The sequence below is a fragment of the Heterodontus francisci genome, chromosome 4, assembly GCF_036365525.1.
Source record: "Heterodontus francisci isolate sHetFra1 chromosome 4, sHetFra1.hap1, whole genome shotgun sequence".
Lineage (NCBI taxonomy): Eukaryota > Metazoa > Chordata > Chondrichthyes > Heterodontiformes > Heterodontidae > Heterodontus > Heterodontus francisci.
The window spans coordinates 56,899,716-56,927,671 of record NC_090374.1 but is presented as its reverse complement, the minus strand read 5'-3'; the positions used below and the strand labels follow the sequence as shown (position 1 = coordinate 56,927,671).

Genomic DNA, 27,956 nt, shown 5'->3' with positions numbered 1-27,956 from the left:
AACTGGCTAAATATGTAAAAGTACAACTCTGATAAACCAAGTCCATATCTTTGAGAAACTGTCAATACCAGTTAAACCCACTCACCATTATATCAGCTCCAACCATGCACAGTCTGATAACACCTCCTTCTGTATTTCAACAAAACTCAAATGTGTCACAGCCGACTCGAAACATTAACTCTGTTTCTCTCTCCACAGATCGCTCCGACCTACTAAGTATTTCGAGCATTTTATTTTCAGATTTCCAGCATCTATAGTATTTTGCTTTTATCAAAATTAGTGAAGCCAAAGTAACCCGAATACAGAGACAATTTCGTGGCCCTTGGATTAAGTTAGTTTGGAAGGAGACGGGGGCCAAAATTCCTGCTCCTTCGCTATCCTCCCACTCTGAGACCAGGCGAGACGGGATAAAACTGCGTGAAGCACCTCCGACAAAACACGGTCAGCGCCAGGTTACACAGAACTGCAGCTAACCGGGGCCCAGCTGTCAGGAGGGGGAAGGTCAGAGAGAAAAACAAACATCAATAAACTTCCGCTTGGGGACCGGGACTTTCTGCGATGGGTCCGCCTGTCTCTTCGGGACCAGCTCTTCCCGGGGGAAGCGGGGCACGGCCGAGGGAAGCCGTCCGCCCAGCTTATTTTTTGTTAACCCGCCTACTGAGTCAGCGAAAACGGTTAACCAAAGGCTGCCATCGCCAGACAAGGCCTGAGGAGCGAACCAGGGGATCGAGTGATGGAGGCAGCCGCACTCACCATGTCAGAGCTTCACCTCCCCCTCTCCGCGGAACCCAGGCCAGAATGAGACCGAGCGCATGCGCCGCAATGACTGACCTCGCGTTGGGGTCAAAGGTAACCAAACCGGGCCTTGGCTCGGCTGCTGTCGAGGGTTATGCTTAAAGAGGTACCAGCAACTGTCTCACCGGTTATACATTCCATTGTCAATCCTCTCACCGTTTAAAGTCGGGATCAGTGCTGCCCTTTCACACAGATAGCACTAGCAAACCTTTCTGCTTAAACAGACAGGACTAAGGTGAAAAATAGAAAGTGCTGGAAATACTGAACAGGTCTGGCAGCATCTGTGGAGAGAGAAACATGTTTAACGTTTCAGGTCGATGACTTTTCATCAGAACTGGCAAAGGTTATAGAAACATAGAAAATAGGAGCAGAAGTAGGCCATTCGGTCTTTTGGGCCTGCTCCACCATTCAAAAAAGATCTTGACTGAATGTCTAATTCAGTACCCTGTTCCTGCTTTCTTCCCATATCCCTTGATTCCTTTGGCATTAAGAAATATATCTATCTCCTTCTTGAATATATTCAATGATTTGGCCTCCACTGCCCACTGTGATAGAGAATTCCACAGGTTCACCAGCCTCTTGAGTGAAGAAATTTCTCCTCATCTCGGTTCTAAATGGCATACCCCGTATCCTGAGACTGTGACCCATGGTTCTGGACTCCCCAGCCTTCGGGAACATCTAGCCGTCTAGTCCTGTTAGAATCTTATAGGTTTCTATGAGATCCCCTCACATTCATCTAAAATCTAGTGAATATAGACCTAGTCAACTCAATCTCTCCTCATATGCCAATCCTGCCATCCCAGGAATCAACCTAGTAAATCTTCTTTGCACTCCTTCCATGGCAAGAACATCCTTCTCAGATAAGGAGACCAAAACTGTACGCAATACTCCAGATGTGGTCTCACCAAGGCCCTGTATAAATGCAGTAAGACATCCTTGCTCTTGTACTCAAATCCTCTTGCAATGAAGGTCAACATACCATTTACCTTCCCAGGGCGGCGTAGTGGTTAGCACCGCAGCCTCACAGCTCCAGGGACCCGGGTTCAATTCTGGGTACTGCCTGTGTAGAGTTTGCAAGTTCTCCCTGTGTCTGCGTGGGTTTCCTCCGGGTGCTCCGGTTTCCTCCCACATGCCAAAGACTTGCAGGTTGATAGGTAAATTGGCCATTAGCAATTGCCCCTAGTATAGGTAGGTGGTAGGGAAATATAGGGACAGGTGGGGATGTGGAAGGAATATGGAACTAGTGTAGGATTAGTATAAATGGGTGGTTGATGTTCAGCACAGACTCGGTGGGCCGAAGGGCCTGTTTCATGCTGTATCTCTAAACTAAACTAAACATGTGTTTAATTGTTCTACCATTTCTTTGTTCCCCATTATAATTTCCCCCATTTCTGAATGTAAGGGACATTTGTCTTCACTAATCTTTTTCTCTTCACATATTTATAGAGGCTTTTACAGTTAGTTTTTATGTTCCTCACAAGTTTACCCTCATACTCTATTTTCCCCCGCTTAATCAACCTCTTTGTCCTCCTTTGCTGAATTCTAAACCGCTCCCAATCCTCACACTTGCTGATTTTTCTGGCAATTTTATATGCCTCCTCTTTGGATCTAATACTATTCCTAATTTCTTTTGTAAGCCACAGTTGAGCTACCTTTCCTGTTTTATTTTTGCGCCAGGCAGGAATGAATAATTGTTGTAATTCATGCACACGTTCTTTAAATATTATCCATTGCCTATCCACCGTCAACCATTTTAATAAAGTTCCCCAATCTACCATGGCCAACTCGCACCTCATACCTTCATAGTTTCCTTCATTTAGATTCAGGACCCTAGTTTCAGATTCAGCTACTTCACTCTCCATCTTAATGAATGAACGTTGTGTTCTGTTTGCTTTTAAAAGCATCTTGTCCACTTCCTTGTCTATGGTAGCTTCAAACAAGATGACGCTCCCCAAATAAGTAAATTGCTTGACGGCATTCAGTTCGGTTCCCTCGATGACAATGTTTGGTGGTGTGTGGAGCAAACACAGCCTCAGAGCACAGACTAAACTCAAAGTGTACAAAGCCGTAGTCCTCACCACCCTTCTGTATGGCGCCGAGTCATGGGTCCTATATCGCCATCATGTACGTCTTCTAGAATGCTTCCATCAGCGCTGCCTTGGCAGCATTCTCAAGATCCGCTGGCAGGACTGCATTACAAACATGGAAGTCCTGGAAACAGCCAACATCACCAGCATCGAGGACATCCTCCTGCAAAGCCAACTGCGTTGGACGGGTCACGTTGCCCAGATGGATGACAGTCACCTGCCCAAGGTCGTGTTGTATGGAGAGCTGATCACTGGTAAAAGGCACAGAGGGGCCCCATGCAAACGTTTCAAGGACTTGCAGAAGGAGTCCCTCTCTGTGTGCCACATCAACCATGGCCAGTGGGAAACGCAGGCTATAGATCATGATGCCTGGAGATGCTACATCTGGAGGGCTGCAGACACCTTTGAGACTGAGCGAAGAACCAGCATGAAACAGAAAAGGAGGATCCAATTGCCCCCAGCAGCAACTACACCTTCACTTGTACCCGCTGTGGGAGAATCTGCTGGTCACGGATAGGCCTGACTAGCCACCAGTAGGCCTGCAACCGATGATGATAACCTTCCCACAATCTTCACGGCACCATGCTACAGGAAGCCATTCAAGTGGAGGGAGACAAAAGGAATGTAGTAGTAGTAGGAGACAATATAGTTAGGGGGATTGACACTGTTCTCTGCAGCAAAGAGCGTGAGTCCAGACGGCTGTGTTGCCTGCCGGGTGGCCAGGGTTCGGGACATCTGCTCACTGCTGGAGAGGAACTTACAGTGTGGGGTGGCGGGGGGGGGGAGGGAACCAGTCGTCATGGTCCATGTAGGTACCAATGACATAGGCAGGACAAAGAAAGAGGTTCTGCATAGTATGAGGAACTAGGTGCCAAATTAAGAAGCAGAACCTCAAAGATGATAATCTCTGGATTATTACCTTCCGGGAGCGGACCTGAGGGGAGAACGCTGAGAGAGGAGCCGATAAATAGAGCCCGAGGATCGCGGCCTAGTCACTTATCTTCTGGGAACGGAGAGGAGCCGACCTGAGAAGAGAGCAGTCCAGGCATGCCGGAATTTTGAAAATAAAATCAACAGTGACATCATGGTGCAAGGTGATTGGTTCGTGAGTAACTGCTGTTAGTGCCTGGAAATAGCTTTAAAAATTCAGGGCAAAGTTCTTTTTTTTAAAAAAAACCTTAAAACCTACCTTATAAGTGATCAGGTTAGTACTACTAAAGTGTTTTTTTTTAATTAGTGTAATTTATTAACTACTTGAGATTGTAGTGGGTAGTGTTTGGAGTAGAACAAGGCCCCTAGCGTAATTAGTATTTTTTGATTAAATAGAGTAACTAAATAATCTAAAGGTAAGTCATGGCAGGAGAGCTCGCACAAGTGAGCTGCTCCTGCGCTATGTGGGAAATCAGGGACACTGGAAGCTGCGGGTGGATTCATTATGGAGCATCCGCGATGCTGAGATCATTGTGGTTAGCACGTTTAGCGAGGTGGTCACACTGCAGGCAAATGCTGCAAAGGCAGGAAAGGAATGGGTGATCACCAGGCAGAAAAGAGGAAAGTAGGTAGTGCAGGAGTCTCCTGTGGCCATTCCCCTCTCTAATTGATATACCGCTTTGGATACTGTTGGGGGAGATGGCTCAGGGGAAAGCAGCAAGAGCCAGGTTCATGGCACCATGGGTGGCTCTGCTGCACAGGAGAGGAGGAAGAAGAGCGACAGGGCTATAGTGATAGGGGATTCAATCGTAAGGGGAACAGACAGGCGTTTCTGTGACCGCAAATATGACTCCAGGATGGTATGTTGCCTCCCTGGTGCTAGGGTCAAGGATGTCACGGAGCGGCTGCAAGACCTTCTGAAGGGGGAGGGTGAACATTGGTACCAACGATATAGGTAGAAAGAGGGATGAGGTCCTGCAACAAGAATTTAGGGAGCTAGGTAGCAGATTAAAATGCAGGACCTCAAAGGTTGTAATCTCTGGATTACTCCCGGTACCACGTGCGAGTGAGTATGGGTATAGGAGGATAGAACAGATCAATATGTGGCTGAAGACATGGTGCAGGAGGGAGGGCTTTAGTTTCCTGGATCACTGGGTCTGCTTCTGGTGAAGGTGGGACATGTTCAAGTTGAATGGGTTGCACCTGAACCGGAACGGGACCAACATCCTTGCTGGGAGGTTTGCTAGTGCTGTTGGGGGGCTGGTGGTTAAATTGATTTGGTAGGGGGATGGGATACAGAATAGAGGTACAGTAGGGGGTGATGCACAGTCAAATATAGAGGAGAAACTGAGTCAGTCTGGAAGGCAGAGCAAATATAGACCTGTTAAGGCACAAGCGAATAGTGCAAGGCCAGATTGCATCTATTTTAATGCAAGGAGTCTTACTACAGTGGCACAGTGGTTAGCACCGCAGCCTCACAGCTCCAGGGACCCAGGTTCGATTCTGGGTACTGCCTGTGCAGAGTTTGAAAGTTCTCCCTGTGACCGCGTGGGCTTTCGCCGGGTGCTCCGGTTTCCTCCCACAGCCAAAGACTTGCAGGTGATAGGTAAATTGGCCGCTGTAAATTGCCCCTTGTGTAGGTAGGTGGTAGGAATATGGGATTACTGTAGGGTTAGTATAAATGGGTGGTTGATGGTCGGCACAGACTTGGTGGGCCGAAGGGCCTGTTTCAGTGCTGTATCTCTAAATAAAAAAATAAATAAAAAAAAATAAATTGAGGGCATTGATTAACACATGGGAATATGATATTATTGCTATCACAGAGACATGGTTGATGGAAGGGCAGGACTGGCAGCTCAATATTCCAGGGTATAGAATCTTCAGACATGACGGGGGGAGGGGGGAGCGGTGTAAAAGAGGAGGTAGTGTTGCACAGTTGATCAAGGAGTCAATTACTACAGTAAGGAGGGATGATATCTTAGAAGGTTCCTCAAATTAGGCCATATGGGTAGAACTTAAAAATAAAAAGGGGGCAATTTCTTGGCTGGGAGTGTACTACAGGCCTCCAAACAGTCAGGGAGAGATAGAGGAACAGATATTTCGGCAAATCTCAGAGAGCTGTAAAAATAGTAGGGAATTTCAACTTCCCCAATATCAACTGGGATAGTCAGTGCAAAAGGCTTAAAGGGGGGCGGAATTCTTGGTGCATACAGGAGAGCTTTTTGAGCCAGCACATAGAAAGTCCTACAAGAGAAGGGGCGGTACTGGACCTAATCCTGGGGAATGAAGCCGGACAAGTGGTAGAAGTGTCAGAGGGGGAGTATTTCGCGGATAGTGAGCATAACTCTGTAAGATTTAAGGTAGTTATGGAAAAGGAGAAAGAGGGGCCAGAAATAAAAGCCCTGAATTGGGGGAAGGACGATTTCAATATGATAAAACAGGATCTGACCAAAGTGGACTGGGAGCAGCCACTTGTAGGAAAGTCTACATCAAATCAGTGGGAGTCATTCAAAGTGGAAATAGTGAGAATTCAGGGCCAACATGTTCCTGTAAAGGTGAAGGGTAGGACCAACAATTCCAGGGAATCCTGGATGTCAAGGGATATAGAGGATTGGATAAGGAAAAAAAAGGAGGCTTCTGGCAGATTCAAAGCGCTGAAGACAGTGGAGGCCCGAGAGGAATATAGAAAGTGTAGGGGGTACTTAAAAAAGTAATTAGGAGAGCCAAGAGGGGATATGAAGAAACATTGGCAGGCAAGATAAAGGAAAATCCCAAGGCGTTTTATAAGTATTTTAAGGGCAGGAGGATAACCAGGGAAAGAGTGGGGCCCATTAGGCACCAGAGTGGCAATCTGTGTGTGGAGCCGGAGGACATAGGTGAGGTTTTAAATGATTACTTTTCATCTGTGTTCATTATGGAGAAGGACGATGTAGATGCAGAGATCAGGGAGGGGGATTGTGATATACTTGAACGAATTAGGATAGAAAGGGAGGAAGTGTTGGCAGTTTTAGTGGACTTAAAAGTGGATAAATCCCCAGGCCCAGATGAGAGGTATCCCAGGCTGTTACATGAGGCAAGGGAGGAGATAGCAGGGACTCTGACACAAATTTTCAAATCCTCTCTGGCCACAGGAGAGGTACCAGAGGACTGGAGGACAGCGAATGTGGTATTATTATTCAAGAAGGATAGCAGGGATAAACCAGGTAATTACAGGCCAGTGAGTCTAACATCAGTGGGAGAGAAACTATTGGAAAAAATTCTGAGAGACAGGATTAATCTCCACTTGGAGAGGCAGGGATTAATCAGGGATAGTCAGCATGTCTTTGTCAGGGGGAGATTGTGTCGAACAAATTTGATTGAATTTTTCGAGGAGGTCCCTGCTCTTATATTTTATGCCTCGGCTAATAAAGGCATCTGGAACACGCTACCTGAAGGGGTGGTAGAGGCAGGAACCCTCACAACATTTAAGAAGTATTTAGATGTGCACTTGAAACACCATAACATACAAGGCTACGGGCCGAGTGCTGGAAAATGGGATTAGAATACATAGGTGCTTGATGGCCGGCACAGACACGATGGGCTGAAGGGCCTGTTTCTGTGCTGTATAACTCTATGACTCTATTACCTGAGCCATGTGCAAATTGGCATAGTGCAAATTGACATAGAGCAAATAAGATTAGAGAAATTAATACAAAAACAAGAAATGCTGGATTCACTCAGCAGGTCTGGCAGCATCTGTGGAAAGAGAAGCAGAGTTAACATTTCGGGTCAGTGACCCTTCTTCGGAATTAGAGAAATTAATGCTTGGCTCAAGGACTGGTGTGGTAGAAGTGGGGTCCGGTTTGTGGGGTACTGGCACCAGTACTGTGGAAAATGGTGCTGTACCATTGGAATGGTCTACACGTGAACCATGCTGGAGCCGCTGTTCTAGCGAGCCGCATAACAAGGAAACTGGAGAGTGTTTTAAACTGAATAATGGGGGCAAGGGATCAAATTTGGGAAGATGTGGTAAATCAAGGAGTAGAGACAAGGCAAGAGAGGAAGGTACTAATATGGGAAATGATAAACAGACTGTGACAGGAAGGGACAGAGCATACAAATCTAAAAGTAACTCAACAGATAAGGCTAGAGGTTACAAAAATAAAAGGACACAACTAAAGGCTGTATCTGCATTTAGGAAGGACAGGAAGCTAGGAAAAGGTGGAGGGGTGGCTCTGTTGATTAATGATGGCATTAGCACGATAGAGAGGGATGACCTAAGTTCAGGAGACCAGGATGTAGAAGCAGTTTGGGTAGAAATGAGAAATCATAAAGGCAAAAAGTCACTTGTGCGAGTGGTGTACAAGCCAGCTAACGTTAACCACACTGTAGGACAGGGTATAAAGGAAGAAATAATGGCAGCTTGTCAGAAAGGTACAGTGATAATTATGGGGGATTTTAACCTACATATAGACTGGAAAAATCAAATGGGCAGAGGTGGCCTAGATTAGGAGTACGTAGAATGTTTTCGGGATAATTTCTTAGAACAGTACATTCTGGAGCCAACCAGAGAGCAGGCTATACGAGACCTGATATTGTGCAACGAGATCGGATTAATTAATGACCTCATAGTTAAGGTACCCCTAGGTAGAAACGATCATTATATGATTGAATTTTACATTCAGTTTGAGGGAGAGAAGAGTGGGTCCAAGACTAGTATTTTCAACTTAAATAAGGGCAATTATGAGGGCATGAAAGCAGAGCTAGCTAAAGTGAACTGGCAAATCAGGTTAAGGGACAGGTCAATAGAGATGCAGTGGCAGACATTTAAGGGGATATTTCAGAATACACAGAATAGACACATTTCAACAAGAAAGAAAAATTCCATGGGCGAGACCCACCATCCTTGGTTAACTAAAACAGTTAAAGATACCATCAGACTTAAAGAAAAAGCCTATAATTGTGCAAAGACGGGAGGCAAGTCAGAAGATTTGACAAAATATAAAAAACAGCAATGAATGACTAAAAGATTGATATGGAAGGTAAAATTAGAGTACGAGAGAAAGCTAACTAGAAATATAAAGACAGTAAGAGTTTCTATAGATATTTAAAAAAGGAGAGTTAACATTCACGGAGAAGACTCGGAGGGCGGAGTTCCAGACGGGTAAGTATAAAAAACTTACCTCGGGGATTCGCAGCCGACATTCACGGAGAAGACTTGGAGGGCAGAGTTCCAGACCGGTAAGTATAAAAAACTTACCTCTGGCAAAAAAAAACGAAAAGTGACATCACAGGAAAGCTGTGACCTGATTGGCTGGTAGGGAATTTGTACTGAATTTGAAAATAAAACATTGGTAAAAATTGATTAAAACCCTAATTAACTAATTAATAAGTAGAGTAACTAAACCAGAGGGAGGAGATTACTGTATTTACTTAGCATTTAATATTTATAGTAGGAATCTAGCACGAGGGACCATATAGTTAATTATAACAATTTAGTAAGGATTTAATAAGTATTTTTATTTATTAATTAGTGCGAGAAATGTCAGTTAGAGGGGTGAAGTGCTTCACCTGTGAGATGTGGGAGGTCCGTGACGCTTCCAGCGTTCCGGACGACTACGTCTGCAGGAAGTGTATCCAGTTGCAGCTCCTCACAGACCGCATGGATCGGTTGGAGCAGCAACTGGATGCACTTAGGAGCATGCAGGTGGCAGAAAGTGTCATAGACAGGAGTTTTAGAGAAGTGGTTACACCCAAGGTGCAGGAAGATAGATGGGTGACCGCTAGAAGGGGCAGGCATTCAGTGCAGGAATCCCCTGTGGCTATCCCCCTCTCTAACAAGTATACCATTTTGGATACTGTTGGGGGGATGGCCTATCAGGGGAAAACAGCAGCAGCCAGAGCAGTGGCACGGCTGGCACTGTTGTTCAGCAGGGAGGGACAAAGCGCAGAAGAGCAATAGTTATAGGGGACTCTATAGTCAGGGGCACAGATAGGCGCTTCTGTGGATGTGAAAGAGACTCCAGGATGGTATGTTGCCTCCCTGGTGCCAGAGTCAAGGATGTCTCTGAACGGACAGGGGGCATTCTAAAGGGGGAGGGTGAACAGCCAGAGGTTGTGGTACACATCGGTACCAACAACATAGGCAGGAAGAGTGATGAGGTCCTGCAGGGGCAGTTTAGGGAGTTAGGTAGAAAGTTAAAAGACAAGACCTCGAGGGTTGTAATCTCGGGATTACTCCCTGTGCCACATGCCAGTGAGGCTAGAAATAGGAAGATAGTGCAGCTAAACACGTGGCTGAACAGCTGGTGTAGAAGGGAGGGTTTCAGATATCTGGACCATTGGGATCTCTTCAGGGACAGATGGGACCTGTACAAGAAGGACGGGTTGCATCTAAACTGGAGGGGCACTAATATCCTGGCTGCAAGGTTTGCTGGCGCCACTCGGGAGGGTTTAAACTAGTGTGGCAGGGGGGTGGGAACCAGAGCAGTCGGACAGCAAGTGAAATAAATGAGGGGGAACTAATAAATCAGGCCAGTAAGACTAAGAGGAAGAGCAGGCAGGGAGATGTTGCAGAGCACAGCGGGACTGGTGGTCTGAAGTGCATTTGTTTCAATGCGAGAAGTATAACAGGTAAGGCAGATGAATTTAGAGCTTGGATTAGTACTTGGAGCTATGATGTTGTTGCTATTACAGAGACTTGGTTGAGGGAAGGACAGGATTGGCAGCTAAATGTTCCAGGATTTAGAAGCTTCAGGCGGCATAGAGGGGGATGTAAAAGGGGTGGGGGAGTTGCATTACTGGTTAAGGAGAATATCACAGCTGTACTGCAGGAGGACACCTCGTCGGGGTCATGCAGCGAGGCAATATGGCTGGAGCTCAGGAATAGGAAGGGTGCAGTCACAATGTTGGGGGTTTACTACAGGCCTCCCAACAGCCATCGGGAGGTAGAGGAGCAGATATGTAGACAGATTTTGGAAAGATGTAAAGGTAACAGGGTTGTAGTGGTGGGTGATTTTAACTTCCCCAATATTGACTGGGACTCACTTAGTGCTAGGGGCTTGGATGGGGCAGAATTTGTAAGGAGCATCCAGGAGGGCTTCTTGAAACAATATGTAGATAGTCCAACTAGGGATGGGGCCGTACTGGACCTGGTATTGGGGAATGAGCCTGGCCAGGTGATCGAAGTTTCAGTAGGGGAGCATTTCGGGAACAGTGACCATAATTCCATAAGTTTTAAGGTACTTGTGGATAAGGATAAGAGTAGTCCTCGGGTGAAGGTACTAAATTGGGGGAAGGCTAATTATAACAATATTAGGCAGGAACTGAAGAACTTAGATTGGGGGTGGCTGTTTGAGGGTAAATCAACATCTGACATGTGGGAGTCTTTCAAACGTCAGTTGATTAGAATCCAGGACCAGCATGTTCCTGTGAGGAAGAAGGATAAGTTTGGCAAGTTTCGGGAACCTTGGATAACGCGGGATATTGTGAGCCTCGTCAAAAAGAAAAAGGAAGCATTCGTAAGGGCTGGAAGGCTAGGAACAGACGAATCCCTTGAGGAATATAAAGACAGTAGGAAGGAACTTAAGCAAGGAGTCAGGAGGGCTAAAAGGGGTTATGAGAAGTCATTGACAAAAAGGATTAAGGAAAATCCCAAGGCTTTTTATACGTATATAAAGAGCAAGAGGGTAACCAGGGAAAGGGTTGGCCCACTCAAGGACAGAGAAGGGAATCTATGTGTGGAGTCAGAGAAAATGAGCGAGGTACTAAATGAGTACTTTGCATCAGTATTCACCAAGGAGAAGGACTTGGTGGATGATGAGCCTAGGGAAGGGAGTGTAGATAGTCTCAGTCATCTCATTATCAAAAAGGAGGAGGTGTTGGGTGTCTTGCAAAGCATTAAGGTAGATAAGTCCCCAGAGCCTGATGGGATCTACCCAGAATACTGAGGGAGGCAAGGGAAGAAATTGCTGGGGCCTTGACAGAAATCTTTGTATCCTCATTGGCTACAGGTGAGGTCCCAGAGGACTGGAGAATAACCAATGTTGTTCCTTTGTTTAAGAAGGGTGGCAAGAATAATCCAGGAAATTATAGGCCGGTGAGCCTTACGTCAGTGGTAGGGAAACTATTAGAGAGGATTCTTCGGGACAGGATTTACTCCCATTTGGAAACAAATGGACTTATTAGTGAGAGGCAGCATGGTTTTGTGAAGGGGAGGTCGTGTCTCACTAATTTGATTGAGTTTTTTGAGGAAGTGACGAAGATGATTGATGAAGGAAGGGCAGTGGATGTTATCTATATGGACTTCAGTAAAGCCTTTGACAAGGTCCCGCATGGCAGACTGATACAAAAAGTGAAGTCACATGGGATCAGAGGGGAGCTGGCAAGATGGATACAGAACTGGCTCGGTCAAAGAAGACAGAGGGTAGCAGTGGAAGGGTGCTTTTCTGAATGGAGGGATGTGACTAGTGGTGTTCCGCAGGGATCAGTGCTGGGACCTTTGCTGTTTGTAGTATATATAAATGATTTGGAGGAAAATTTAGCTGGTCTGATTAGTAAGTTTGCGGACGACACAAAGGTTGGTGGAGTTGCGGACAGTGATGAGGATTGTCAGAGGATACAGCAGGATATAGATCGGTTGGAGACTTGGGCGGAGAAATGGCAGATGGAGTTTAATCCAGACAAATGTGAGGTAATGCATTTTGGAAGGTCTAATGCAGGTGGGAGGTATACAGTAAATGGCAGAACCCTTAGGAGTATTGACAGGCAGAGAGATCTGGGCATACAGGTCCACAGGTCACTGAAAGTGGCAACGCAGGTGGATAAGGTATTCAAGAAGGCATACGGCATGCTTGCCTTCATCGGTCAGGGCATAGAGTATAAAAATTGGCAAGTCATGCTGCAGCTGTACAGAACTTTAGTTAGGCCACACTATATTGCATCCAATTCTGGTCGCCACACTACCAGAAGGACGTGGAGGCTTTGGAGAGGGTACAGAAGAGGTTTACCAGGATGTTGCCTGGTCTGGAGGGCATTAGCTATGAGGCGAGGTTGGATAAACTCAGATTGTTTTCACTGGAACGACAGAGATGGAGGGGCGACATGATAGACGTTTACAAAGTTATAAGCGGCATGGACAGAGTGGATAGTCAGAAGCTTTTTCCCAGGGTGGAAGAGTCAGTTACTAGGGGACATAGGTTTAAGGTGAGAGGGGCAAAGTTTAGAGGGGATGTACGAGGCAAGTTCTTTACACAGAGGGTGGTGAGTGTCTGGAACTTGTTGTCGGGGGAGGTGGTGGAAGCAGGTACCATAGAGACGTTGAAGAGGCATCTTGACAAATACATGAATAGGATGGGAATAGAGGGATACGGACCCCGGAAGTGCAGAAGGTTTTAATTTCGACAGGCTTCAAGCTCGGCGCAGGCTTGGAGGGCCGAATGGCCTGTTCCTGTGCTGTACTGTTCTTTGTTCTTTGTTCAAAGTGAGCGTTGGTCCTGTAGAAAGTAAGTCTGGGGAATTAATAATGGATAATCAGGAGATGGCAGATGAATTGAACAGATATTTTGCATCAGTCTTCACTATTGAGGCTACAAGTAACATCCCAGTATTAGCTGTAAGTCAGGAAATGGAAGGGAGGGAGGAACTCAAGAAAATTACAATCTCCAGGCAAGTGGTACTGAACAAATTGTTGGAACTGCAGGTTGACATGTCCCCGGGTCCTGATGGGCTTCATCCTAGGGTGTTAATAGAAGTGGCTGGTGAGATAGTTGTGTTAGTTTTAATTTTCCAAAATTCCCTCGATTCGGGGAAGGGAAAATAGCGAATGTAACTCCTTTATTCAAAAAGGGAGGGAGACAGAAAACAGGAAATTACAGGCCAGTTAGCTTAACATCTCTCTTAGGGAAAATGTGGTATGCCATAGGGATATGTGCTGGAGTCTCAACTTTTTACAATTTATATAAATGACTTAGATGAAGGGACCGAAGATATGGTTGCTAAATTTGCTGATGACGCAAGGATAGGTAGGAAAGTAACTTGTGAAGGGGACATAAGGAGGTTGCAGATCAATGTAGATAGGTTAAATGAGTGGGCAAAGATCTGGAAAATGGAGTATAATGTGGGCAAGTGGGAAATTGTCCACCTTGGCAGGAAGAATAAAAAAGAAACATATTATCTAAATGGTGTGAAATTGCAGAGCTCTGAGATGCAGATGGATCAGAGTGTCCTAGAGCATGAATCGCAAAAGGTTAGTACGCAGCTACAGCACGTAATTAGGAAAGCGAATAGAATGTTATCGTTTATCGCAAGGGGAATTGAATACAAAAGTAGGGAGGTTATGCTTCAGCTACACGGGGCATTGGTGAGACCACATCTGGAGTACTGTATACAGTACTGGTCTCCTTATTTAAGGAAGGATGTAAATGCATTGGAGGCAGTACAGAGAAGGTTTACTAGACTAATACCTGGAATGGGCGGGCTGTCTTATGAGGAAACATTGGACAGTCTAGGCTTGTATCCGCTGGAATTTGGAAGAGTATGAGACGACTTGATTGAAACATACAAGATCCTGAGGGGTCTTGACAGGGTGGATGTGGAGAGAATGTTTCCCCTTGTGGGAGAATCTCGAACTAGGGGGTCACTGTTTAAAAATAAGGGGTTGCCCATTTAAGACAGAGATGAGGAGAAATGTTTTTCTCTCAGAGGGTTGTGAGTCTTTGGAATTCTCTTCCTCAAAAGGCAGTGGAAGCAGAGTATTTGAATATTTTCAAGGCAGAGGTAGATAGATTCTTGACAAGCAAGGGGGTGGAAGGTTATTGGGGGTAGGTGGACATGTGGAGTAATCAGTTCAGCCATGAATTTAATGAATGACGGAGCAGGCTCAAAGGGTCAAGTGGCCTATTCCTGCTCCTAATTCGTATGTTCGTCTGCGAGGAAATGCCAAGAAGAGGGGCAAAGTTTAGAAATGTAATAGGTTTTGAGCAAGTGTAAAGGGGAGGAAGAAGGACAAAAGCGAAGGTCTGTGATAGGACGGGGGATGGGAGTGGTTAAATGGCAAAGGGAATAGTAATGTAGGAAAAGACAAAGCAGCGATTTACTTGTTGTACTTTCAAATTAGTATACTGTATTCGCTGCTCATATTGCAGTCTCCTCTACAGTGGAGAAACCAAATGCAGATTGGGTGACTGCTTGCAGAACACCTCTGCTCAGTCTGCAGGCATATCCCTGAGTTTCCAGTTGCTTGCCATTTTAATTCACCAGCTTGCTCTCACGCCCATATTTCTATCCTCTGCCTGCTACAGTGTTCCAGTGAAGCTCAACGTAAGCTCGAGGAACAGCACTTCATCTTCCGAATAGGCACTTTACAGCCTTCTGGACTCAACATTGAGTTCAGCAATTTCTGACCATCACTGCCATTTTGATTTTTTTTTAAATATGTGCCAATCTTTAACTTGTTTTTTATGTTTTTGCTTTTGGACAGAGCTGTTCATCATTCTGCCATTAGCTCTCTCTTTAGACAAATGCTTTGTCTTTTCCTACAACTGTTAGCACAGCTATGCCTTTTGTTCCATGACATCTTTGTCATTTAATCTCTCCCATCCTCTGCCCTATCAGTGCGGGGATGGGACAGTTGGAGGCAGGAGTTCATCTGATGAAATCTCCAGGAATACATTCAACCAGGGTTGGCAACCCGACACCGGCTACTGGTAATCTCCCCCCTGCAAATGACACCAAAAACCTAATCACACACAAACTTGTGTTATTGCTTTCTTCAGCAATAAGGTACCAAACAATTTTGGGTTGAATGAAGGGTTCTCTATTGGAAAGTTACAGATTTACAAGAGAACTCTATAATATATGTAATGAAAACAAGAAATGTTGGAAATACTCAGCAGGTCTGGCAGCATCTGCGGAGAGAGAAGCAGAGTTAATGTTTCAGGTCAGTGACCCTTCTTCAGAAGAAGGGTCATTGACCTGAAAAATTAACTCTGCTTCTGTCTCCACAGATGCTGCCAGACCTGCTGAGTATTTCCAGCATTTCGTGTTTTTATTTCAGATTTCCAGCATCCGCAGTATTTTGCTGTTATTCTATAATACATGTACTGACTGTAGACAAACTCTACTCCAACTGCTATATCACTTGTTGGTTGATATCACTTCCTGTGATGATGCATACAATACTCAAGCAGTTAAAGTGGTATCACAACAAAACCAGCATCAAACCCCTCATCCTTAAAGCAGTGCGATGAATCTATTCATGCCATAAACAGATAACAGGAGAGGGAATTACAGTTAACCCATTCTGTGCAAGAACCGCTCCCATCAACCCTGTCATTTCTTAACACAATGAATTTCATTTCAGCAGCCAATTTGCACACAGCAAGGTTCCACAAACCAAAATGTGATGATGGTCAGATCATCTGTCTTAGCTGTTGCTTGAAGGATAAATGTTGGCCGGGTCATTGGGAAGAATCCCCTGCTCTTCTTTGACTAGTGCCATGGATCCTTTAGGAAGGAAATTCCAGAATGTAGGGCCTAGACAACTAAATACACAGCCACCAATTACAGAGATAGATAGGAGCTGTGAGGGGACTTGTATATGAATATGAACATTTTAAATTTGAGGCATTGCAGGGTAGGAGTTGATGGGTGAGCAAGACTTGGTGTGAGATAGGGTACATGCACCAGAGTGTTGGTTGAGCTGAAGTTTATGCAAGTTGGAGAATGGGAGACTGGCTAGAAAAGCAATGGAATAATCAAGCCTAGAGGTCATAAAGTCATGAAAGAGGCTTTTTGCAGTAGGTCAGCTGAGGTAGGGGTGGAGACAGGTGATGTTATGTTTATAAAAGTAGGTGGTTTTTATTATCGTAGAATCGTATAGCACAGAAGGCTATTCAGCCCATCGAGCCTGTGCAGCTCTTTGAAAGAGATATCCAACTAGTCCCACTCCCTTTTACCTTCTTTACCTATTTACCTGCAAAATGTCCTTTTCAAGCAAATATCCAAATCCCTTTTGCAAGTTCCTATGGAATCTGTTTCCACCAATTTGTTTCTTCATCTCCCTTTGTTTCTTTTGCCTATCAGCTTAAATCTGTGTTCTCTGGTTACCAACCCTCCTGCCAGTGGAAACTATTTCTCCTTATTTACTCTATCAAAACCCTGAATAATTTTGAATATAGCCATTCCATCACCCCTTAACTTTTTCTGCTCTAAGGAGACAATCCAGTTTTTCTAATTTATCCACAGAACTGAAGTCCCTCATCCCTGTTACTAATTCTGTTCTATCTCCACTGCATCCTAACTAAGGCCTTGACAGAATTAGACACAATACTCCAGTTGAGGCTGAATCAGTATTTTATAAAAGGTTTAGCATTACTGCATTGTTTTTGTAGTCTGCCTCTATTAATAAACCCAAAGGTCCCATATGCTTTTTTTAAACAGTCTTCCCGACTTATCCTTCAAAGATTTGTGTACACACACCCCCTGGTCTCTCTGTTCTGATACCTCTTTAAATTTGTATCATTTAATTTATGTTTCCTTTCCTCATTTTCCTACTGAAAAGTATCACTTCACACTTCTCTGCGTTAAATTTCATCTGCCATGTGTACCCATTTCATCAGTCTATGTCCACCTGAAGTCTGCTATTACCCTAAATGTTTACATTTCCAAGTTTTGTCATCTGCAAACTTTGAGATTATGCCCAAGTTGAGGTCATTAATATATATCAAAAAGAGCAGTGGTCTGGGGAACATCACTGTATACATCTCCAGTTTGAAAAACAACCTTTCACTTCTACTCTCCTTAGCCAATTTCCCCTTTAATTCCCCTTTGATTTTGCTAATAAGTCTATTATTAGGCCCTTTATCAAATGCCTTTTGAAAGTCCATGTACACATTAACTGCATTACCCTCATCAATCCTCTCTATTTTTTCATCTAAGAACCTAATCAAGTTTGTCAGACATGAACAGCCTTTAACAAATCTGCATTGACTATCATTTATTAACCAATGTTATTCCAAGTGACAATTAATTTTAAATTATTGTCTCTAGAAGTTTCTCCAGCATCGATGTTAGGCTGACTGATCTGTCGTACTACATTTATCCCTTTTGGGAAAGGCATGCATTCGGAAGCTTAGCTGAGGGTTGATTATATAACACTGAGATTGAGACCAGCAATAATCAGGTGATTAACACACTTGTCAACCTTCTTCCTTCTTTAATAGGTAACAGAACAGGAAATGTCAGCCTACATATTCCTTGAACAGGAGTAGTAGCTTCATCATTCCAAACAACATTTTTCTTTCATCCATTTGCTCAAAAAGATTTCCACTCCCTGACTCTGTTAAAGGCATTGGCTCCTTTTTCGGGTACAGTTCCATAGTTACCTTGCCAAAGTGGTCATTTTTCATGTGTAAAGTTGATTTTGTCTTTACCAAATATCCATGCTTATGCACTTTGCAGCAGGGATCACTAACTAAGCCAGTCAAATCCACAGGTGTTGCTAAATTGGGGGACGGGAAGGGACGAAACAGCCAAAGAACTACAGAAAAATCTAGGCAAAATTTGCAAGTCGGGTAAATATGGCAAATGAAATTTGTTGGAGATAAATGCTGTGCTAGTCACTCACACGGAAACTCAGCTGCAAAGACTCATGGACGGTCTCTCCCATGCCTGTAATTTGTTCTCCTTGACTATAGGCGTCAGGAAAACCGTGGTAATAGAACAAGGTGTTGCATCTCTGCCCCTGATTACACTAAATAACACTCCACTGGAAGTGGTTAGCAAATTCTGCTACCTTGGGCCCATGGTGACAGACAATCTGACCCTTGGTGCAGAACACGCATAGGGAAAGCAACTACCACCTTTGGCTGATTTGTGAAATGTGCATGGAATAACATCAAGCTGACCCTTAGGACCAAGCTGATTGTTTATCAGGCCTGTGTTCACAGAACTTTGCTGTATGGCTGTGAAACATGGGTGACTTACAGCTACCAGGAAAGGAAGCTCAATAATTTCCATCTTCACTGTCTGCGGCACATTATGGGTATGTCCTGGCATGACAAAAATCACAAATGTAGCATTCCTTTCAAAGGCAGAGCTACCAACTGTGTTGGCAGTAATCAAACAGAGGCGGCTTCAGCAGGATGGAAGATGGTCACATACCCAAGGACCTTCTGTATGGTGAGGTAGCCGGGGCCAGACGATCAGTGGGGCACCCAAAGCTCCACTTCAAAGATGCTTGCAAGTGTGACATGAAGGCCCTAAATGTCAACTATCGTATTTGGGAGTCACGAGCTGGCGAAAGAGGGAAATGGTGACACATCCTGTGGACTGTTGTGCACTGCCACGATGACCAGTTGCTACAGCAGCTTGGCAACAGGTGCCAACATCAAAAACAACTCACAGCATCACTTGTGGCAGAATCTGCTTTTCAAAGATTGGCCTTTACAGCCATCAACAAATGTGCACCAAGAGAAGATACCCCACTTAAATGGCTTGTTTGCTGCGAGTCCATCATCTTTTGTAGATGGAAGGATGCCAACCCCCCCAAACGGAAAGTGTTACACATTGAAGCAAAACAATTAGGGAGATATACATACTCAATGAATGATGTTGAATTGGCTCAGTAAGAGATTGAAAGAGATTGCGAGTAATAGAAGTATCAACACTTACCATATCCAATCTTTGCAGAACAGCAATCAACAAAGCAAATAGACTGCCAAATTGGTAGAGTATATGTGAGGGCATCATGCTGAATATATACAGTGCTCTGGCCAGGTTCTTTAATGCTATGTTCAGTTCTAGTCATCAAGGTACAAAATAATCATTCAAGTGGTGTAGAGAAGGGCTGCAAGATTGGTTCCTAGTATCAGAAGAGTGGTTTATGATGAACTTTTAAATTCTTTAGCTGAAAGCAAGTGAATAAGGATGGATCTTATAAAATAAAGGACTTTGCATTTATATAGCACTTTTCACGACCACAGGACATTCCAAATCGCTTTGCAGCCAATGAAGTACTTTTGAAGTGTCGTCACTGTTATGTAGGAAACGTGGCAGCCAATTTGCGCACAGCAAGCTCCCACAAACAGCAATGTGATAATGACCTACATCCACCTGAGAGGGAAGACAGGGCGTTAGTTTAACGACTCATCAAAAAACAATATCTCTGACAGTGCAGCATTCTCAGTCCTGCAAGAAAGTAACAACCTTGACTTTTGTGCTCCAGTCTTGGAGTGGGACTTGAACACACAATCTTAAACTCAGCCAACTGTGCTCCCACCTGAGCCACATCTGACACACGATGTTATAGAGAATTACAAGATACTAAGCAGAAAAGAAAACTCAATCTGGAGCACTATTTCAAGTAAACCATAACTGTGAGACAAGGGAACATAGGTACAAAACGGTAAACAGCAAATTCACGACAGGTGTCACAAATCAATTTTTGCTGCAAGAGTTCATCTCCACTTTAAAGATCCTCCTTAAAACGGACCTCTGGGGCCTTATTGTCCTTCCTGATATCTCCTTTGGCTCAACATCCATTTTTTTCCTTATAGATTTTTTCTGTTTCTGTAAGTAATTTGGCATATTTTTCTATATTAAACGTGCTCAAGGAATGCAAGTTTTTTTAATAGTAAAGGTATTGTGGGTAACTTGTTGCAAGGGACATAAAGTACTGAAGGCTGAAACTCAAAGATTAATTACTTTTGATTCAAGGACAGTTTTATATTCCCTATGAATTAAGTGTACAGCAGTAGCATTTTACTTTGTTAAATATGATATATATAATTACCCAAAAGAATGAACTAGTACACTTGCCCCCTCTAATGGCAGTTGTGAGAGGTTGCGTCTTCAAAGTGCAGCAGAGTTTGTAACATTAGAAACTGGCCGGAATTTTATGTTGGGCGGGAGGCCCCACCCACCAGCCAAAAAGTCAGGGCGAGCTCGCCTCCACCAGGCCGAAGGAGACACGCCAGGATTTTACACCCCCTCCAGGCCCCTTAATTGGCTTTGGGCAGGACTTCAGCCCCTCTGAGGTTGGAAGTCCTGCCTCCAAGAGCTGCCAGCCAATCAGTGGGCTGGCAGCTGTTGGTCCCAGCAGCACCACCAGGAGTGGCCACTGCTGGGACTGCACCGAGCTTCAGCAGCAAGAGGGACACTGGCCCAGAAACAAGATAAATATTTAGGGCCTCACTGGGCCTGGCAAGGCAAGGGGAGTCATTTGGGGGGGCGGGGGGTAAGGAGGGGGAGTGTTGTGCAGTGGGGGATTCTCCGTGGGGCACAGAGTGCCCAATCAGGAGGACCCCAGCCCAGCCCAGCCCACAAGGATAAAAGCAAAATACTGCGGATGCTGGAAATCTGAAATAAAAACAAGAAATGCTGGAACCACTCAGCAGGTCTGGCAGCATCTGTGGAAAGAGAAGCAGAGTTAACGTTTCGGGTCAGTGACCCTTCATCCCAGCCCACAAGGAGGCTGCCAGGTTTTACTGGGCAGCCTCCTGGGGGACCTCAGCTGCCTGCCCACTACTGGTATACCAGCGGCGGCAAGAGGAAGCCCTTAAGTGGCAGTTAATTGGCCATTTTTTGCCACCCCACCCCTCGTTAAATTGCAACAGGGGCGGGAAGGTGTCAGGAACGGCACCCCTCGCCTCCCACTCAATTTTACGACCCCTCTCGCCACCAGCCCGCTCTTGCGTGGGGTGGGTGGAAAATTCTAGCCTTTTTGTGTCCAGTGTATACTTCATTTTCATGAGTTTTAAAACCGGCATCACTTGGTGCTACATTTTTCCACATACTATTGTGCAAATGTGTGGATACAGTCATCCTCATCAATGTTCTCTTGGCCTTCTAAGCTGGGTGGGCAAGTGGATATCCTTATGCCATTGTACATTATCATTGCAACCTCATGCCTATGTTGTTTTTATAGCTCTTTCCACCTTTTACCAAGTCCACTGTTACATAAGAAATAGGAGCAGGACTAGGCCATTGGCCCTTTGAGCCTGCTCTGCCATTCAACAAGATCATGACTGATCTTCCACCTCAACTCCACCTTCCCACACTATCTCCATATCCCTGAATATCCAAAAATCTGTCAATCTCTGTCTTGAATATACTCAGCAACTGAACATCCACAGCTGTCTGGGGTAGACAATTCTAAAGACTCACAATCCTCAGAGTGAAGAAATTTCTCCTCATCTCAGTCCTAAATGGCCAACCCCTTTTCAGAGACCATGACCCCGTGTTCTAGATTCTCCAGCCAGGGCAAACATTCTCCCAGTGAAGTCCTTTAAGAATTTTTTAATGATTCAATTCGATCACCTCTCATCCTTCTAAACTCCAGGGAATATGGGCCTAGTCTACTCAATTGCTAATCATCGGACAATCTCCTCGTCTCAGGGGCCAGTCCAATAAACCTCTGTTACACTCTTTCCAGGGCAAGTATGTCCTTCCTTAGGTAAGACCTAAACTGCACAGAGTACTCCAGGTGTGGCCTCACCAATGCCTTATATAATTGTAGTTAGGACTTCTTTACTCTTGTAATCCAATCCCTTTGCAACAAAAGCTAACATTCCATTTGTCTTCCTAATTGCTTGCTGTACCTGCATGTTAATTTGGTGATTCATGTACAAGAACACCCAACTCCCTCTGAATGCACACATTTCCAAGTCTCTCACCATTCAATTTTTTACCACAGTGGATAATTTTACACTTTGCCACATTGTTTTTTTTATTCGTTCATGGGATGTGGGCGTTGCTGGCTAGGCCAGCATTTATTGCCCATCCCTAACTGCCTTTGTGAAGGTGGTGGTGAGCTGCCTTCTTGAACCACTGGAATCCATGTAAGGTAGGTACACCCACTGTGCTGTAAGGAAGGGAGTTCCAGGATTTTGACCCAGCGACAGTGAAGGAACGGCAATATAGTACCAAATCAGGATGGTGTGTGGCTTGGAGGGGAAATTGCAGGTGGTGGTGTTCTCATGCATCTGCTGCCCTTGTCCTTCTAGGTGGTAGAGGTCGCGGGTTTGGAAGGTGATGTCATAGGAGCCTTGATGCACTGCTGCAGTGTATTTATTAGATAGTACACACTGCTGCAACTGTGCTTCGGTGATGGAGGGAGTGAATGTTTGTAGATGGGGTGCCAATCAAGCAGCCTGTTTTGTCCTGGATAGTGTCAAGCTTCTTGAGTGCTGTTGGAGCTGCACCTATCCAGGCTAGTGGAGAGTATTCCATCACACTCCTGACTTGTGCCTTGTACATGGTGGACAGGCTTTGGGGAGTCAGGAGGTAAGTTACTCGCCGCAGGATTTCTAGCCTCTGACCTGCTCTTGTAGCCATGGTATTTATATGGCTACTCCTGTTCAGTTTCTGGTCAATGGTAAGCCCCAGGATGTTGATAGTGGGGGATTCAGTGATCATAATGCCATTGAATGTCAAGGGGAGATGTTTAGATTCTCTCTTGTTGGAGATGGTTAGTGCCTGGCACTTGTATGGCACGAATGTTACTTGCAACCTATCAGGCCAAACCTGGATATTGTCGCGGTCTTGCTGCATTTCTACATGGACTGCTTCAGTACCTGAAGAGTCGCAAATGGTAATTAATTGCTTGCTGAATCTGCATGTTAGCTTTCAGTGACTCATGAACAAGGACACCCAAGTCCCTTTGAAGTTCAACACTTTCCAGCCTCTCTCCATTTAAGAAATACTCTGTATTTCTGTTTTTCCTACCAAAGTGCATTTTCTCCACTTTGTATTCCATCTGCCAAATTTTTGCCCACTCGCTTAGCCTCTCCAAATCCCCTTGAAGCATTTTTGTATCCTCCTCGCAACTCAACAATTCCACATAATTTTGTGTCCTCTGCAAACTTGGAAATATTACATTTAATCCCCACGTACAAATCATTGATATAGATTGTGTATAGCTGGGGCCTAAGCACTGATCCTTGCAGTATCCTACTAGTCACAGCCTGCCAAACTGAAAATGATCCATTTATTCCTACTCTCTCTTGTCTAACCATTAAGCAGTTTTCAATCCATACCAGTATATTCTCCCCCAATCCCATGTGCAGTAATTTTGTTTACTAACCTCTTGTGCAGGACTTCATCAAAAGTTTTCTGAAAATCTAATATACCACATCCACTAGTTCCCCCTTATCTATTCTGCTAGTCACATCCTCAGAAAACTCCAACAGGTTTGTAAAACATGATTTCCCTTTCATAATCCATGTTGATTCTGCCCAATCCTACAATTATTTTCTAAGTGTCCAGTTATCACATCCTCTATAATAGATTCTAGCATTTTCACTACAACTGATGTTAGGCTAACAGGTCTGAAGTTCCTGGTTTTCTCTCTCCCTCCTTTCTTAAATAGTGGGGTTACTATTGCTACCTTCGAATCTGCAGGAACCATTCCAAAGTCTACAGAATTTTGAAAGATGACCACCAATGCATCTACTATCTCTACAGTCACCTCTATCAACATTCTGGGATGTAGATCATCAGGTCCAGGGGATTTATCTACTTTACTTGATATTTTTATTTGATAGGGGTGGGGAAAAGGCACAATTTTATCAGTCAAAAGTAAAGGATGTTGGGAATGGAATGTCTTATTTCATATCATGTTGTATTTCCCCAAATCACAAATAAAGTAAACTATATAAACTGAATTTTTAAAAATATATTTCCAATACCTGTATTCTCTGATCACTTGTATAAACCACCCCTATGCCACAAGTATAATTTCTCATATTGCATCTGGGCAAAACTAGACACTATCAACATTTTTTAAAAATGAAATTAAAATTCTATACCATTTTCTCAAATCAAATTCCTTGTTGAATTTATATGACAAATATGGGCATTTTGGATCAAGTTAGGATGGCCAAGAAGATCCCAATGCTTAATTTGAAGCAGAACAGGGGAATTCTCCCTGCGTGCTGCCCAACATGTATCCTTCACCTAAAACTGCCAAAAATTGATGAACTGGTCATTTATCAGATTGCAGATACAAGAACATAAATAGGAGCAAGAGTAGGCCTTTCAGCCCATCGAGCCTGCTCCACCATTTAATAAGGTCATGGTTGATCCGATTGTAGCCTTAACTCCACTTTCCTGCATGCCCCCCATTACCCTTGACTTTCTTGTACATCAAATCTGTCTAACCCAGCCTTCAATGCTTTCTGGGGAATTCCAAAGACAAATGGCCCTCAGAGAAGAAATTCCTCCTCCTGTCTTAAATGGGAGACCCTTTATTTTGAAATTGTGACCCACAGTTCTCGATTTCTGAGGGGAAACATCCTCTCAGCATCTACCGTGTCAAGCCCTCTCAGAACCCTACACGTTTCAATAAGATCACCTCTCCTCCTAAACTCCAATGAGTATAGGCCCAACCTTTCCTCATAAGGCAACCCCTTCATCACAGGAATCAGCCTAGTGAACCCTCTCTGAACTGCTTCCAATGCAAGTATATCCCTCCTTAAATAAGGAGACCAAAACTGTATGCAGTACTCGAGGTATAGTCTCACCAAATGTCCTATACAGTTGTAGCAAGACTTCCCAACATTTATATTCCATCCCCCTTGCAATAAAGGCCAACATTCCATTTGCCTTTCTTATTACTTGCTGTACCTACACGATAATGTTTTCTGATTCGTGTACAAGGACACCCAGATCCCTCTGTGCCACAACATTCTTCAGTGTCGCTCCATCTAAATAATATTCTGCTTTTCTATTCTTCCTACCAAAAAGCGTACAAGCTCATATTTTCCACATTAGTCTCAATATGCCAAAGTTTTTCCCACTCTCTTAACATCTCTTTGCAGACGCTGTGTCCTCACAACTTGCTTTCTGACCTATCTGTATCGTCTGCAAATTTGGCTACAATATTCTCGGGGTACCTTCATCCAAGTCATTAATATAGATCGTAACTAGTTGAGGTCCCAGCACTGATCCCTGTGGCACTCCGCTAGTTACAGTTTGCTAACCTGAAAATGCCTCATTTATCCTGACACTGTTTCCTGTTAGTTAGCCAATCCTCTAACCATGCTAATATATTACCCCAACACCATATGTTGCACCTTACCAAATGCCTTTTGGAAATCCAAATACACTATATCCACAGTTTCCCCTTTATCCATCCTCATCCTTGATACATCCTCAAAGCACTAATAAATTTATCAAACACTATTTTTCCTTTCATAAAATCATGTTGACTCTACCTGATTGGATTATGATTTTCTAAATATCCTGCTACTACTTCCCTAATAATGGATTCCAGCATTTTCCCAATGACAGATGGGAGGCTAACTGGCCTATAGTTTCTTGAATAGAGGTGACATTTGTGGTTTCCCAATCAGATGAGATCTTTCCAGAATCTAGGGAATTTTACAACTGATGCATCCGTTATATCTGCGACCACTTCTTTTAAGACCCTAGGATGCAGGCCATCAAGGCCAGGGGACTTGTCAGCCTTTAGTCCCACTAGTTTCCCTAGTACTAGATCCTTTAGTGATTGTTTTGAGTTCCGCCCTCCCTTTTGCCTCTGGATTTTCTGCTATTCTTGGGATGTTTTTTGTGTTTTCTAGTATGAAGACAGATAAAAAATACTTGTTCAAAGTCTCTGCCATTTCCTTGTTCCTAATTTTTCTGTAGCACCCGTGGAAGAGTGTCTCTAGAATTGGACTTTATAGCCACTCCCAGCGCTGCTCCACAAACCACTGACCACCTCCAGGCGCTTACCCGTTGTCTCTTGAGACAAGGAGGCCAAAAAAGAAGAATATTAATTCCACAGTCTCATCCTTGGTGTATGCACATGGACTGTTGTACTTGCTTACAGAACACTGAATAGACTTAAAATGTAGCATAACAACTTGCATTTTTGTAGCAACTATTTCTTTCACGTGTTGATTTTCAGATACCAATCCTAAATTTACTTTTCACCTTTGTCCTTCACTTGCAATTTAATTTGAAATAATTTTTTTTTTTACAGATTTACCTTTTATAATGCTTCACACCTTTACAAAAATCACCTCAAGATACCTTCTTTTAAGCTGAACAGCCCAAATTTCTCTCGTCTTTTCTCATGTCTTTTCTCATAACGGAAACTTTCAAGACTGGGATCATCTGCATAGCAATTCTCTGCATTGTTTCCCTTGTGCCTTAATGACCAGAACTGAAATCATGCTCAAGATGTGATCTGGCCAGAGCACTGCCAGTCTGATCATGACTTGGTCTGATTTGTATTCCTTGTTGAGGTTATATGACAATATTTAAGAGTCAAGAAACATTTAAGTGCTAAATTATATCCAGAAACAGTTGTATCTTAAATGCTGTAATATAACTGAATTTGGTAAGTTACTTACATACTAATTGTGTATGGCAAACTAAACCATGTAAACAAATTGGACTATCAACATTTCAGTAAGAGAAATTAAATTGGTGATTTAAACAGTCAATTTTTAAAAGATTGCATACAAATTAATTTAAACAATACAATATGTTGCTTCCGAAAGGTTGCCTTGTTGACATTTTATGAACAGAAGTCATTAAAAGTCTGAAGTTTTTGTTTGCTTCAGTGACATTCATCATCTTATTGCATTAAACTTCTTGCCACAAAATCAGTTATTTTTTAAATTCTCTGAATTTTCAACTGCCTGTGAAGTAACCTGTCGGGGAAGAGTTTGTCCTCAAAACGGTTCTGTGTTCACTTTTGTTTTGATCAACTGATGAGCAACAAACAGTTTTTAACTCAAGCCATCTTTTCTGACAAATATGAACTTCAGAAGTTGCGTTCTTCGTCGAGTTATTGCGTTCTTTGTCCTCAACACTTCGAGCCAACATATAGCTAACCTTCCGCTGATGTGCCAGAGCCACCTCTTTATCATTTAACTGTCAATGGAAAGAAATAAACACATTTAGAATCTTAATCAGTTATAATTCATACCATAATTGAGCGAATATCCGATGAACACTTCAAGCCGGTCAGATGCTCATTTACGGCAACCCATTTCGCAAGAGGAATAAGAACAAGACAGGCCATTCAGTCCCTTAGTATATCGGTCCAGAATGATCCTAAAAGGGCTCCAGTTGATTCTTAAACAATACCAGGGTTTTCACTTCTATTCTAGTATTCAGAGTCCATTTCATGTGTTAGTCATATGCAGCATTCGC

General features: G+C 43.8%; 2 protein-coding genes and 1 long non-coding RNA gene across 8 annotated transcripts in view; 1 reads left to right on the top strand and 2 right to left on the bottom strand.

The window, feature by feature from the left end:
• The window catches only part of LOC137369052 (zinc finger FYVE domain-containing protein 16-like), a 107,610-nt gene extending 106,815 nt beyond the window's left edge, over window positions 1-795 (bottom strand). For 3 of the 5 annotated variants that reach the window (XM_068029597.1, XM_068029600.1, XM_068029602.1), the window contains exon 1: window positions 86-795. The gene's annotated coding sequence lies outside the window, so the exon portion shown is untranslated. The remainder of the gene's footprint in view (window positions 1-85) is intronic. The other 2 variants (XM_068029598.1, XM_068029599.1) reach the window with 2 other exon arrangements.
• Window positions 377-27,370, top strand: LOC137369055 (uncharacterized). The gene is made up of 2 exons (XR_010974861.1): window positions 377-849; window positions 26,776-27,370. It is a non-coding gene; the product is annotated as an uncharacterized lncRNA (long non-coding RNA).
• The window catches only part of ccdc125 (coiled-coil domain containing 125), a 77,619-nt gene continuing 67,671 nt past the window's right edge, over window positions 18,009-27,956 (bottom strand). For both annotated transcript variants that reach the window (XM_068029603.1, XM_068029604.1), the window contains exon 12: window positions 18,009-27,674. In XM_068029603.1, the coding sequence (XP_067885704.1) occupies window positions 27,432-27,674 (243 nt within the window). In that variant the 3' untranslated portion in view covers window positions 18,009-27,431. The remainder of the gene's footprint in view (window positions 27,675-27,956) is intronic.